Source organism: Squalius cephalus (genome assembly GCF_949319135.1).
Source record: "Squalius cephalus genome assembly, chromosome: 9".
NCBI classification, from domain to species: Eukaryota; Metazoa; Chordata; class Actinopteri; order Cypriniformes; family Leuciscidae; genus Squalius; species Squalius cephalus.
The window spans coordinates 45,511,187-45,523,335 of record NC_137130.1 but is presented as its reverse complement, the minus strand read 5'-3'; the positions used below and the strand labels follow the sequence as shown (position 1 = coordinate 45,523,335).

The 12,149-nt window shown below is 48.7% G+C and overlaps 1 protein-coding gene across 2 annotated transcripts in view; it reads right to left on the bottom strand.

Moving 5' to 3' along the window:
* The window catches only part of LOC307165007 (mitogen-activated protein kinase kinase kinase kinase 4-like), a 115,309-nt gene that overhangs the window by 69,601 nt on the left and 33,559 nt on the right, over positions 1-12,149 (bottom strand). For both annotated transcript variants that reach the window (XM_079882252.1, XM_079882253.1), the window contains exons 4-11: positions 10,657-10,782; positions 9,094-9,204; positions 4,803-4,893; positions 3,049-3,179; positions 2,884-2,938; positions 2,284-2,362; positions 2,010-2,185; positions 1,857-1,929 (exon numbers count right to left, since the gene is read on the bottom strand). In XM_079882252.1, coding sequence (XP_079738378.1) covers positions 1,857-1,929; positions 2,010-2,185; positions 2,284-2,362; positions 2,884-2,938; positions 3,049-3,179; positions 4,803-4,893; positions 9,094-9,204; positions 10,657-10,782 — 842 coding nt within the window. The remainder of the gene's footprint in view (positions 1-1,856; positions 1,930-2,009; positions 2,186-2,283; positions 2,363-2,883; positions 2,939-3,048; positions 3,180-4,802; positions 4,894-9,093; positions 9,205-10,656; positions 10,783-12,149) is intronic.

The window sequence follows — 12,149 nt, the reverse complement described above, 5'->3', positions numbered from 1 at the left end:
GCTTATGTACGTGTTATGAGATGCAGAGGTGGCAGCTCCAGATTGGCTAGTCATTATTGGAGACTGCCTCCTATTGGCCGACTCTAGGAGTTCAACAGGCTTCCACTCACTGCTCACTTGTGGACGTTTGGTTTAGTTGCCCTTGTGTTGTTTGTGTTTATTTCAATTTTGATTTGTGTTTGAGCTTGTACTTTGGTTCTTTATTTGTAGTATTTGTTCATACTTTGTAAATTCTTGTAAATATTGATTTATTGGTTTATTGGGTTTCCGATGCCATTTATTTTCATTGTTATTTTCTTTGTCTCTGTTTGAAGTATGTGGTAGGTAGGGCAGATAATCTTGTATTTTCTTTTGATGAGGTTAAGTAGAGGGGGGTTGAGTTTTGGGTTTTGTTTTTTTGGCCTTGTTGGGACCGGAATGTTTTACCAATACATTTTTTTTTCTTTCCTTCATTGTAGTAAATACCCACAAATTAAGCCTATGTCCAAGAATCTTTTCTGATGCGGCCTGGCCCCTAGACGGTCGTAACAATTGCATGTTATTTTGTTTTCTTTTTAGCATCATGGGAGGATCGTGAAAAAATTGTGATTCTCAATTAATTCAGAATCGTGCAGCTCTTATACGCATAAATCTGTGCATGAAATCTGCATACAAACGTTTTCATGAAGAACTGATGATACACCAATCGATCACTTACATTCTGAAATGTATGCTTAATTTATGTAATAAATGTGGGAACAACTGAAACCACACCAATGCAAAAACCACATACTCTGAAATTTTATACATGGATATTTTATCTTAAAGGAGAACTCCGGTCAATTTTAACATTGAGCTCATTTTTTTGTACATTTGGAGTGCTGTCAATACAGAGAACAACGACAAAAATCGGTGTTGCCTACACCACAGTAGTCGATTGCCGAGTTCACGCGCGTGATCATAGGTAACTAAACCAATGTGCGTGAACTTGACAATCGACTACTTTGGACTTCAGCCGAAAACAGGATGTAAACACAGGTATTTGAGCTGGCTGAATTAACATCATTTTTATACATATCTTTCACATCTACTGCAGTCAGATTCACCCGTGTTCACTCTGAAGGAATCACTCACATTTTCTGTGCACTTGTAATGACACATCAAGGATGTTAAGAGGCTAAAAGCAGGTTTAAAACTTGCCCCATTGAAGTCAACAGGGTGCAAATTTTAAAAATAGAATAACTCGGTGTAGGCAACACTGATTTTTGTCGTTGTTCTCTGTATTGACAGCACTCCAAATGTACAAAAAAATGAGCTCAATGTTAAAATTGACCGGAGTTCTCCTTTAAAAGAACACTCCACCGTTTTTTGAAATAGGGCTTATTAGCCTTCTTTCCTACATTTAGATAGGTGGGCAAATGCATTTTTGTCTCATGTGTTGCGATATACCTCTGCGCCCAAGTAGCAGTGCTTCGCCTGTGCTTCCCCCCAATATAGTCCCATGTGTTAATCTGCATCGCTATTTGTACTCGTTGTGAATACGCAGGCCACAAGAAGTAATTAGGTGGGCTTTTTTTTATTTATCACTTTTACTCAGGACATGCTAGCTGGCAACAAAGGATTCCATTCATTGTGCTAAGCTAAGCTCACGCCGACCCTGTCAAACTAAAACAATGCATGTACTGAGGCAAAAATGCATTTGCCCACCTATCTAAATGTAGGAAAGAAGGTGAATAAGCCCTATTTCAAAAAACGGTGGAGTGTTCCTTCAACGTATTTCATCGAATCCAGAGGAGGAGTCAGAAGAGATCTGTAATCTGGGCATGTTCTTTGTGTTTCAAACGGTTTCATATTCTTGGCAGTGTGTTGCGTCATACCTGGGCTCTCCCTCCTGCTCCTGAGCTTCCTCCTCCTCTTCCTCACTGCCGCTGTACTCGTACTCGGTCTCATCTGCGGTCGGAGCACAAGCACACGTCACACGCGAGCACTAGCGCACACACTCTCTGTGGCGACAGGACCCGCACCCCTACCTTTCTCTCCACGCTTCTTGCGGCAGCGGTCCAGGTGGTCTTTGAGCTGGATGCGCACCTGCCTCTCGTTGGGCTGGTCCCTGATGAAGGGATGCTTCAGGAGCTGGTCGGTGGGCGGCCGCTGAGTGTAGTTCTTCACCAGGCAGCCCTCGATGAAGCTGAAGAACTTCTTGGACCTGAAAACAAGATCACGGGAGAGGAGAGCGTTTCTGGAGGAGCACCGGAGACCTTTGACCTGCTGGCATCAATACGACAATAAGATGAAGGTACTGACCATTTCTTGGACTTGAGTCTGGGTGGAGGATTTCTGGGTATGAGAAAGAGCGCGCGCATGGGATGCATATCACACAACGCTGCAAAACACCGACACACACGTCCCATGAAACCCAGTTATCAATTCAGGATATTAAAGGTAATGTCCGACCAAACTTTTTAATTGTGTCGCGACTGATTGTGTGTGAAAACCAATTGCATATTTGAATGTATGCAAATGAGACAAATGATCTAATATATGCAGCTATATCACCACAAGAGTGAGGTGGACGACTGTTACGGAGCCTACGGAGTAAGACAAGAGCGGCTCCAACGAGGACAGAAAGTCATATGTAAATGACAGAATTGACAGAATTTAGAGTTAGTTCCTGGACGGCCACAGTCTTCAGCCCTAATTAAATACACCTGATCCAGCTCATCAAGTCCTTCAGGATTATTGGAAAACTACAGGTGTGGGTGTTGTTGCTGTGGCACCCCTGCTTTAAATCAGCAAATACAGTAATTTCCTCTAAAATGGACTAACGGTGGAGTAAAAGCAACTGGACATCAAGAGACAGAAAGAAAGGAAGATGAGAGAGGAGGAGTGTAATGGAGTACTCACGAGGAGCGCCCTCCGCCATCTCTATAGCCGTGATCCCACAGGACCACAGATCGCTCTACGGGGAAGCAGAACATCGTCTCGTCAGCTCATTCATTCAGCTCAGGGTTTAAACTGCATCATCTTCCCATGAGGGCCTGGGGCATGTGTGTGTGTGCAGGTTATTACTCTGTAGTCGTAAGTAGCATCCGGGTTTTCGTCACAGGCGATGACCTCCGGAGCCATCCAGTACGGCGTTCCAATGAAGGTGTTTCTGCGGCCGACGGTTCGATCCAGCTGAGCGCTGACGCCAAAGTCCACTGCAGACGAGACCCAGAGAGTCAACATCAGCTCACACACACCAACAACATGCATCATGCTTGCATGGACTCAAGAAAACTACATTCAGGCTTTATGGAGAAGGTGAGCGGGGAGAGAGTCGACGATCTGCTCTGCATAGGCATAGACGCTTGAGTGAGATCTCATGTACAGCAACTTCACTAAAGGCGGGCGTACACGGTGCGATTTCTGCTGATTTACAAGCTCGCAGATGATCGCGTGGAAATCGGTGATGCTCGCATGGTTGCGGCTCGCAGCGTGTGAGAGGAATTACGAGGCGAGCACCTCCCGATAATTTTTAGACATGTTTAAAAAATTTGGGGAGTCAGCCCGATTTTCACAAGCATATAGGCTGTCCCCTGTTGCCAAATCATACACAACCACGTCACAGGCTAGATCGATGGGGCTGTAGCTCAGTGGCAGCAACCATACAGCGTGCGCATACACTGTCACACACACACACTTCTCTCTCTCTCTCTCTCTCTCTCTCTCTCTCTCTCTCTCTCTCTATTTATGTTGTTTATGGTGAAAGGAATGGCTACTGTTCTCTGTTTTTCAACAAATCATTTGCACACACATTTCTGCCATTTTTCTATCTGAAGCTAATGGTGGAGATGCTTGCAACATTGAAAGCTCCGGTCTCTGTGTTTAGCGCGAAAGCTCACGTGATAGCCGAACTCGCACCGTGTACGCCCACATTAAGGCCAGAATATACTTGTTGTGAAACTGCTGTCCATGTCTGACTCAGAGACTGGCACCATTTCATCTTTAACCTGCTTGTTTTTACACTGCTTTATGTAAACCATCAATCTGCTACACCATAAACATCAGCAAAGAAGAAGAGAAATCAACCGTGTGTCAATCACTCTCATGTTGAATTACACAAAGACACCAAAAGCATGTCTGATTACATTAGAAGGTAAATCATAGTTGTACATTAATTATGTAGCTTTAGGCAGAATCTGCACAACCTAAATTTACTGTTAGGAGCTGCTTTACTGTTCTGCCCTCCAGAGTGTGTAAAATAAAAAATCCAAAAGTGAATTATTTAATATTTTGCATAATTTTCACACAGATACAGTATCTGCATTCAGCCGGTTTTACTGTATTAGCGCTGGTTGGACACTAGGTGGTGCTGTGGGTGATTTTCACAGTAAAGGATGATTCTAAACTTTAATGAAATTAAATGAGGCATTACTATATTTAAAATATTTTAATATATTTTATTTTATAAATTATATCATATAACAATAAAATGAAACTGAAAAAAATGTGAAAGGAAATTAACCGACTAATTAACACACTTAAAGGATCATTTTAACCATGATCAACCGTGTGTGTTAAATGAGTGAAAGGAGTGATCTAAAACAACATTTAAAAATAAAACTTGATGTTGTCAGATTTACCTGAGTGAAAACAGAAAACAAATAAAACGAGCAAGTGTTTGTTTTTTCCTGATGATGTTGTTCAAGGATATTCTCATGAGTCTGAGAAAACTCTTCCATAAAAGGCTTGTCTACCGCATGCATCAAACCGCGAGGACTGGAGATGTGACAGTATTCGGGGTATGTGTAGAGAAAGCAGAGAATCAGTAGAGATCTGACCTAGTTTGACCTCTGCGTTCTCAGTCAGCAGCACATTCTGGCCCTTGATGTCTCTGTGGATGACGTGATGAGCGTGCAGGTGGGCCAACCCCTGATGAAGAGAAGAGAAGAGGCAATGAGAGGAGAGGAGAGGAGAGAGGAGAGGAGGAGGAGAGGAGGAGAGAGGAGAGGAGAGGAGAAGAGAGGAAGGGAGAGGAGGGGAGAGGAGAGGAGGGTAGAGGAGGGGAGAGGAGAGGAGGGTAGAGGAGGGGAGAGGAGGGGAGGGTAGAGGAGAGGAGGGGAGAGGGGAGGGGGGAGAGGGGAGGGGGGAGGTTAGAGGAGGGGAGAGGAGAGGAGAGGAGGGTAGAGGAGAGGAGGGGAGAGGAGAGGAGAGGAGAGGAGGGGGGAGGAGAGGAGGGGAGAGGAGGGTAGAGGAGAGAAGAGGAGAGGGGAGGGGGAGGTTAGAGGAGGGAAGAGGAGAAGAGGGTAGAGGAGAGGAGGGGAGAGGGGAGGGGGAGGTTAGAGGAGGGAAGAGGAGAAGAGGGTAGAGGAGAGGAGGGTAGAGGAGAGGAGGGTAAAGGAGGGTAGAGGAGAGGAGAGGAGAGGAGAGGAGAGGAGAGGGGGGAGGTTAGAGATAGGAGAGGAGGGGGATAGGAGAGGAGGGGAGAGGAGGAGAGAGGAGGGTAGAGGAGAGGAGGGTAGAGGAGGGTAGAGGAGATGAGAGGAAAGGAGAGGAGAGGGGAGGGGGAGGTTAGAGATAGGAGAGGAGGGGGATAGGAGAGGAGGGGAGAGGAGGAGAGAGGAGGGGAGGAGAGGAGGGGAGGAGAGGGGCGAGGGAGAGGAGGGGAGAGGAGGGGAGAGGAGAGGAGGGTAGAGGAGAGGAGAGGAGGGTAGAGGAGAGGAGGGTAGAGGAGAGGAGGGGAGAGGAGGGGAGAGGGGAGAGGGGAGGGGGGAGGTTAGAGGAGGGGAGAGGAGGGGAGGGGGAGGGAGAGGAGGGGAGAGGAGGGTAGAGGAGAGGAGAGGAGGGGAGAGGAGGGTAGAGGAGAGGAGGGGAGAGGGGAGGGGGGAGGTTAGAGGAGGGGAGGGGAGGGGAGGGGAGGGGAGGGGGAGGGAGAGGAGAGGAGAGGAGGGGAGAGGAGGGTAGAGGAGAGGAGAGGGAAGGGGGGAGGTTAGAGGGGGGGAGGTTAGAGGAGGGGAGGGGGGAGGGAGAGGAGGGGAGAGGAGAGGAGAGGAGGGGAGAGGAGGGTAGAGGAGAGGAGGGGAGAGGGGAGGGGGGAGGTTAGAGGAGGGGAGGGGAGGGGAGGGGGAGGGAGAGGAGAGGAGAGGAGGGGAGAGGAGGGCAGAGGGGAGAGAGAGGAGAGGAGAGGAGGGGAGAGGAGGGCAGAGGGGAGGGGGAGGTTAGAGGAGGGGAGGGGAGTGGGAGGGAGAAGAGGGGGGATAGATAGGAGAGGAGGGGAGAGGAGAAGAGAGGAGAGGAGGGTAGAGGAGAGGAGGGGAGAGGAGGAGAGAGGAGGGGAGGAGAGGAAAGGAGGGGAGAGGAGAGGAGAGGGGAGGGGAGAGGAGGAGGAGAGGAGGAGAGAGGAGAGGAGGGGAGGGGAGAGGAGAGGAGAGGAGAGGAGGGGAGAGGAGAGGAGAGGAGAGGAGAGGAGAGGAGAGGAGAGGAGGGGAGGGGAGGGGGAGGGAGAGGAGAGGAGAGGAGAGGAGAGGAGGGGAGAGGAGAGGAGAGGAGAGGAGAGGAGAGGAGAGGAGAGGAGGGGAGGGGAGGGGGAGGGAGAGGAGAGGAGGGGAGAGGAGGGGAGAGGGGAGGTTAGAGGAGGGGAGGGGAGAGAGGAGGGGAGGGAGGGGGAGGGAGAGGAGGGGGGATATATAGGAGAGGAGGGGAGAGGAGAGGGGAGGGGAGAAGAGAGGAGAGGAGGGTAGAGGAGAGGAGGGGAGAGGAGAGGAGAGGAGAGGAGAGGAGAGGAGAGGAGAGGAGGGGAGAGGAGGAGAGGAGGGGAGAGGAGAGGAGAGGAGAGGAGAGGAGAGGAGAGGAGAGGAGGGGAGGGGGATAGGAGAGGAGGGGAGAGGAGGAGAGAGGAGGGGAGGAGAGGAAAGGAGGGGAGGAGAGGAAAGGAGGGGGATAGGAGAGGAGGGGAGGGGGATAGGAGAGGAGGGGAGAGGAGGAGAGAGGAGGGGAGGAGAGGAAAGGAGGGGAGAGGAGAGGAGAGGGGAGAGGAGGAGGAGAGGAGGAGAGGAGGAGAGAGGAGAGGAGAGGAGAGGAGGGGAGAAGAGAGGAGAGGAGGGTAGAGGAGAGGAGGGGAGAGGAGAGGAGAGGAGAGGAGAGGAGAGGAGAGGAGAGGAGAGGAGAGGAGGGGAGGGGGATAGGAGAGGAGGGGAGAGGAGGAGAGAGGAGGGGAGGAGAGGAAAGGAGGGGAGGAGAGGAAAGGAGGGGGATAGGAGAGGAGGGGAGGGGGATAGGAGAGGAGGGGAGAGGAGGAGAGAGGAGGGGAGGAGAGGAAAGGAGGGGAGAGGAGAGGAGAGGGGAGAGGAGGAGGAGAGGAGGAGAGGAGGAGAGAGGAGAGGGGATAGGGGAGGGGGATAGGAGAGGAGGGGAGAGGAGAGAAGAGGCGGAGAGAGGAGGGGAGAGGAGAGGAGGAGAGAGGAGAGGAGAAGAGAGGAGAGGAGAGGAGAGGAGAGAAGAGAGGGGAGAGGAGGAGGAGAGGAGGAGGAGAGGAGGGAAGAGGAGAGGAGAGTGGAGAGGAGAGGAGGAGAGGAGGGAGAGGAGGGGAAGTAGAGGAGAGGAGGGGAGGGAGAGGAGGGGAAGTAGAGGAGAGGAGGGGAGGGAGAGGAGGGGAAGTAGAGGAGAGGAGGGGAGGGGTATAGGAGGGGAGAGGAGGGGGGATAGATAGGAGAGGAGGGGAGGAGAGACGAGGAGAAGAGGGGGATAGGAGAGGAGAGGAGAGGAGAAGAGAGGAGGAGAGAGGAGAGGAGAGGAGAAGAGAGGAGGGGAGAGGCGAGGAGGAGGAGAGGAGGGGAGGGGAGAAGAGAGGAGAGGAGGGTAGAGGAGAGGAGGGGAGAGGAGAGGAGAGGAGAGGAGAGGAGAGGAGAGGAGAGGAGAAGAGAGGAGGGGAGAGGCGAGGAGGAGGAGAGGAGAGGAGGGGAGAAGAGAGGAGAGGAGGGGAGAAGAGAGGAGAGGAGGGTAGAGGAGAGGAGGGGAGAGGAGAGGAGAGGAGAGGAGAGGAGAGGAGAGGAGAGGAGGGGAGGGGGATAGGAGAGGAGGGGAGAGGAGGAGAGAGGAGGGGAGGAGAGGAAAGGAGGGGAGGAGAGGAAAGGAGGGGGATAGGAGAGGAGGGGAGGGGGATAGGAGAGGAGGGGAGAGGAGGAGAGAGGAGGGGAGGAGAGGAAAGGAGGGGAGAGGAGAGGAGAGGGGAGAGGAGGAGGAGAGGAGGAGAGGAGGAGAGAGGAGAGGGGATAGGGGAGGGGAATAGGAGAGGAGGGGAGAGGAGAGAAGAGGCGGAGAGAGGAGGGGAGAGGAGAGGAGGAGAGAGGAGAGGAGAAGAGAGGAGAGGAGAGGAGAGGAGAGAAGAGAGGGGAGAGGAGGAGGAGAGGAGGAGGAGAGGAGGGAAGAGGAGAGGAGAGTGGAGAGGAGAGGAGGAGAGGAGGGAGAGGAGGGGAAGTAGAGGAGAGGAGGGGAGGGAGAGGAGGGGAAGTAGAGGAGAGGAGGGGAGGGAGAGGAGGGGAAGTAGAGGAGAGGAGGGGAGGGGTATAGGAGGGGAGAGGAGGGGGGATAGATAGGAGAGGAGGGGAGGAGAGACGAGGAGAAGAGGGGGATAGGAGAGGAGAGGAGAGGAGAAGAGAGGAGGAGAGAGGAGAGGAGAGGAGAAGAGAGGAGGGGAGAGGCGAGGAGGAGGAGAGGAGGGGAGAGTGGAGAGGAGAGGAGAGGAGGGTAGAGGAGAGGAGAGGAGGGGAGAGGAGAGGAGGGGAGATGAGGGGGGATAGATAGAGGAGGGGAGGAGAGACGAGGAGAAGAGGGGGATAGCAGAAGAGAGGGATAGGAGAGGAGGGGCGATGAGAGGAGTAGAGGTGAGGAGAGAAGGAGAGGAGAAGAGAGGAATAGGAGAGGAGAGAAGAGGTGGAGACAGGAGAGGAGGAGAGACGAGGCGAGGAGAGGAGAAGAGGGGAGAAGAGGGGAGAAGAGGAGGGGGAGACGGGGAGGAGGGGAGGAGGGGAGGAGGAGAGGAGAGAAGAGAAGGAGGAGGGGAGGAGAGAACTCAATCAGCGGCTCCAAACACACAGATCCACTGTCATGTTAGTGTCAACATGCGCTTCATACCCTGAGAATTTCTCTGGAGATGTACGCGATCCAGTCTTCTTTCAGTGTGTTTCCTTTCGTGTTTTTCACAAGGTCTGTTATTGAGCCAGCTCCACAAAACTCCATCACTAGCTACACAAACAACAGACACAGATTTACTGCACATACATCATTTACTGATAACATCTCAGCAAACAGCGGCAAATAAAGAAACCTACTTTAAGCTTTTATTTGAACCCCTAGAGTAATAAAGCAGACTGTACATGTACTTGTCTCCAGACCTCTCAAGAACATCGAGGCCTCAGAGTCTGGATCTGGATCTGTGCAGAGTGATTTCTGGGAACTGTCAGGTTCTTCTCTCATCACCAAAGGTAATGGGAATGAAGTCTCTAGGTTTAACTTTATCAAAGATGAATTTGGCATTTAGTGTTAACATGTGAAGCAGCCATCTGCATTTTAAGACTTTATTTATGATGAAAAATATCTTGAAGGAGATTTTAATTATAACTGAACCCATAGGAATCAAGTAAGAATCCACAAAGAATACATTAAGATCCAACTGGCATTTTACTGGATAAACTAAAATTGCTTTCTTTACAATTGATTCCAAAAAATGACAGATTTAACCCTCTGGTACTGTACGCATATAGGTTAAAAATGACCAAAATGTTTTATTTAAATTAAATAATTATAATATTTGAGTTCGATAATGTTTTTAGGGGCCACACCCTGAAGGTGCTGTAGCCCCTATTGGAATTGTTACATTTATTATTCTTCCCGAATGGGAGTCTATGGCAGCCCTGTGAACGGAACATGAGAAAATTATGAAAATTGGCACACTTGTTATGGTAATGAATAGAATGCTGGCCAACTTTGGGGTCCCTAGGACCAACTCTATAATGCCACCAGCAGTCCAAAAATTCACATTTGAAACGGTTATAACTTTTGAACAATCTGATCTAGAAAAATTATACTTAGTACACCTGATTACTCTCTTTATGCTGATCACATTCAACATCTTACTTTAAGACTCCGCCCATTACAGTAGTGGCCATTTTCAAAAGTACAGTATTCAGTATTGTGCGTATGTGTGTGAGTGTGTGTGTATACAGCGTTTCTCTCAAGTATGAGCGTGTGTGTGGTGTATGCAGTGTTTCTTGAGTATGAGTGTGTGTGTGTGTGTGTGTGTGTGTGTGTGTGTGTGTGTGTGTGTGTGTGTATGCAGTGTTTCTCGAGTATGAGTGTGTGTGTGTGTGTGTGTGTGCGTGTGTGTGTGTGTGTGTGTGTGTGTGTGTGTGTGTGTGTGTATGCAGTGTTTCTCGAGTATGAGTGAGTGTGTGTGTGTGTGTGTGTGTGTGTGTGTGTGTGTGTGTGTGTATGCAGTGTTTCTCGAGTATGAGTGAGTGTGTGTGTGTGTGTGTGTGTGTGTGTGTGTGTGTATGCAGTGTTTCTCGAGTATGAGTGAGTGTGTGTGTGTGTGTGTGTGTGTGTGTGTGTGTGTGTGTGTGTGTGTGTGTGTGTGTGTGTGTATGCAGTGTTTCTCGAGTATGAGTGTGTGTGTGTGTGTTAGAGAGTGTCACTAACCCACAGCTGGTCGTCGTGTCCTGGAGGACTCTTCTTAATGAACGCTCCGTAATATGTGGCAATGTTTCTGTGATGAGAGTATTTCTTCAGCATGTTAATCTCCAGCTTAATCTCCTCTTCTTCATCCTGAACACACACACGGGAAGCTTCATGAATACAGTTGTGTAGTAATTCTCAGTGTCTATATGGATTTTTAAATGACAATTGATAAAACTTGGTTGGTGTGAATCAACGCGACAAGAAATAAACCCCAATCGTCTCACACGCTTCGCTAATATAGAAAGCTATGAAGGGTTCCGCAAGGTTTCTTTATTTTTAAATAAATTCTTACCTTCTATAATGAAAAAAATATAGACAGATTTTCTCTATAATAAATAACCATAACTGAGCAAAAAAAAAAAACACAGATCATGAGTCATTTCTCAAACTATATTCTGAAGGCAGTCAGTCACGGCGAGTAAAGGAGGACAGAAAGCTGATGTGTGTGTGTGTGTGTGTGTGTGTGTGTGTGTGTGTGTGTGTGTGTCGTGATGAACGAGATAACTGAGCCTTACAGACGTCAGCGTACGCCACTGTTATACTGACAAACATCACGAGCACAAATCTCTGCTCTTATGAATTATGAATAATCCTACATGAATAATGAATAATATTAATCATATGTTTGCTAGAGATGGCTAGGAATGGGGTAATTGAATAATTTGTTCATATAATGATCTAGTCTGTTTTTAACACTAGAGATTACAGACCAAATCCCTCTACACTTTTGACAACATTTAATCCAGGAGTAAAAAGTTTTATTTTTGACACTTGGCAAATAACACTAGTATAACTATTATAATAGTATAATAACACTTTATCAATGCAGTGAGTTTTGTGCAGACTCACATTTTTGCTTTTCACAAAATGTACACATCTGGAAAGACATGAAAAACTAGCAAAAGAACAAAGTATTCACTGCATTGTCATCTTACAACAAATACAAATATGGTAGGTTGGTTTCTCTTCTCACGAACTAGCGATGAAAAAACTGCTTGGCTTCTTAGAAAGCAAAATAATCTGAGCTCGATTAAAGGATCTACCATTCCTCTTTCTATTAGACTGTATAATGAAAAGGCACGCACTTGGTGTTGTGTTGTTATTGTACTCCTGAGCATGTTTTGTCTATTTCGATTTGGTATATCTGTTTTTATGCTTTTATGGGTAGTTTTACTTTCTGATGTACTTAAAGGACAAGTTCGGTATTTTACACTTAAAGCCCTGTTTACAGATCGTTTCTGATGAAATAGAACGGTTAAGATTAACATTTGGACACATGCTGCTGGCCCGAGAATTTTAGGTTTATTTCGCTCCCCCCCCCCCACCTACACAATGGCAGCTTATGGGCACTGGAACAATCCTTCATAAAACGCATTAAACTTTCGTTTACAAAGACGTGAAACTCACCGAGTGGTCAGGGGTGTTCACTGATATGCTCACACAAAAAATCGCAG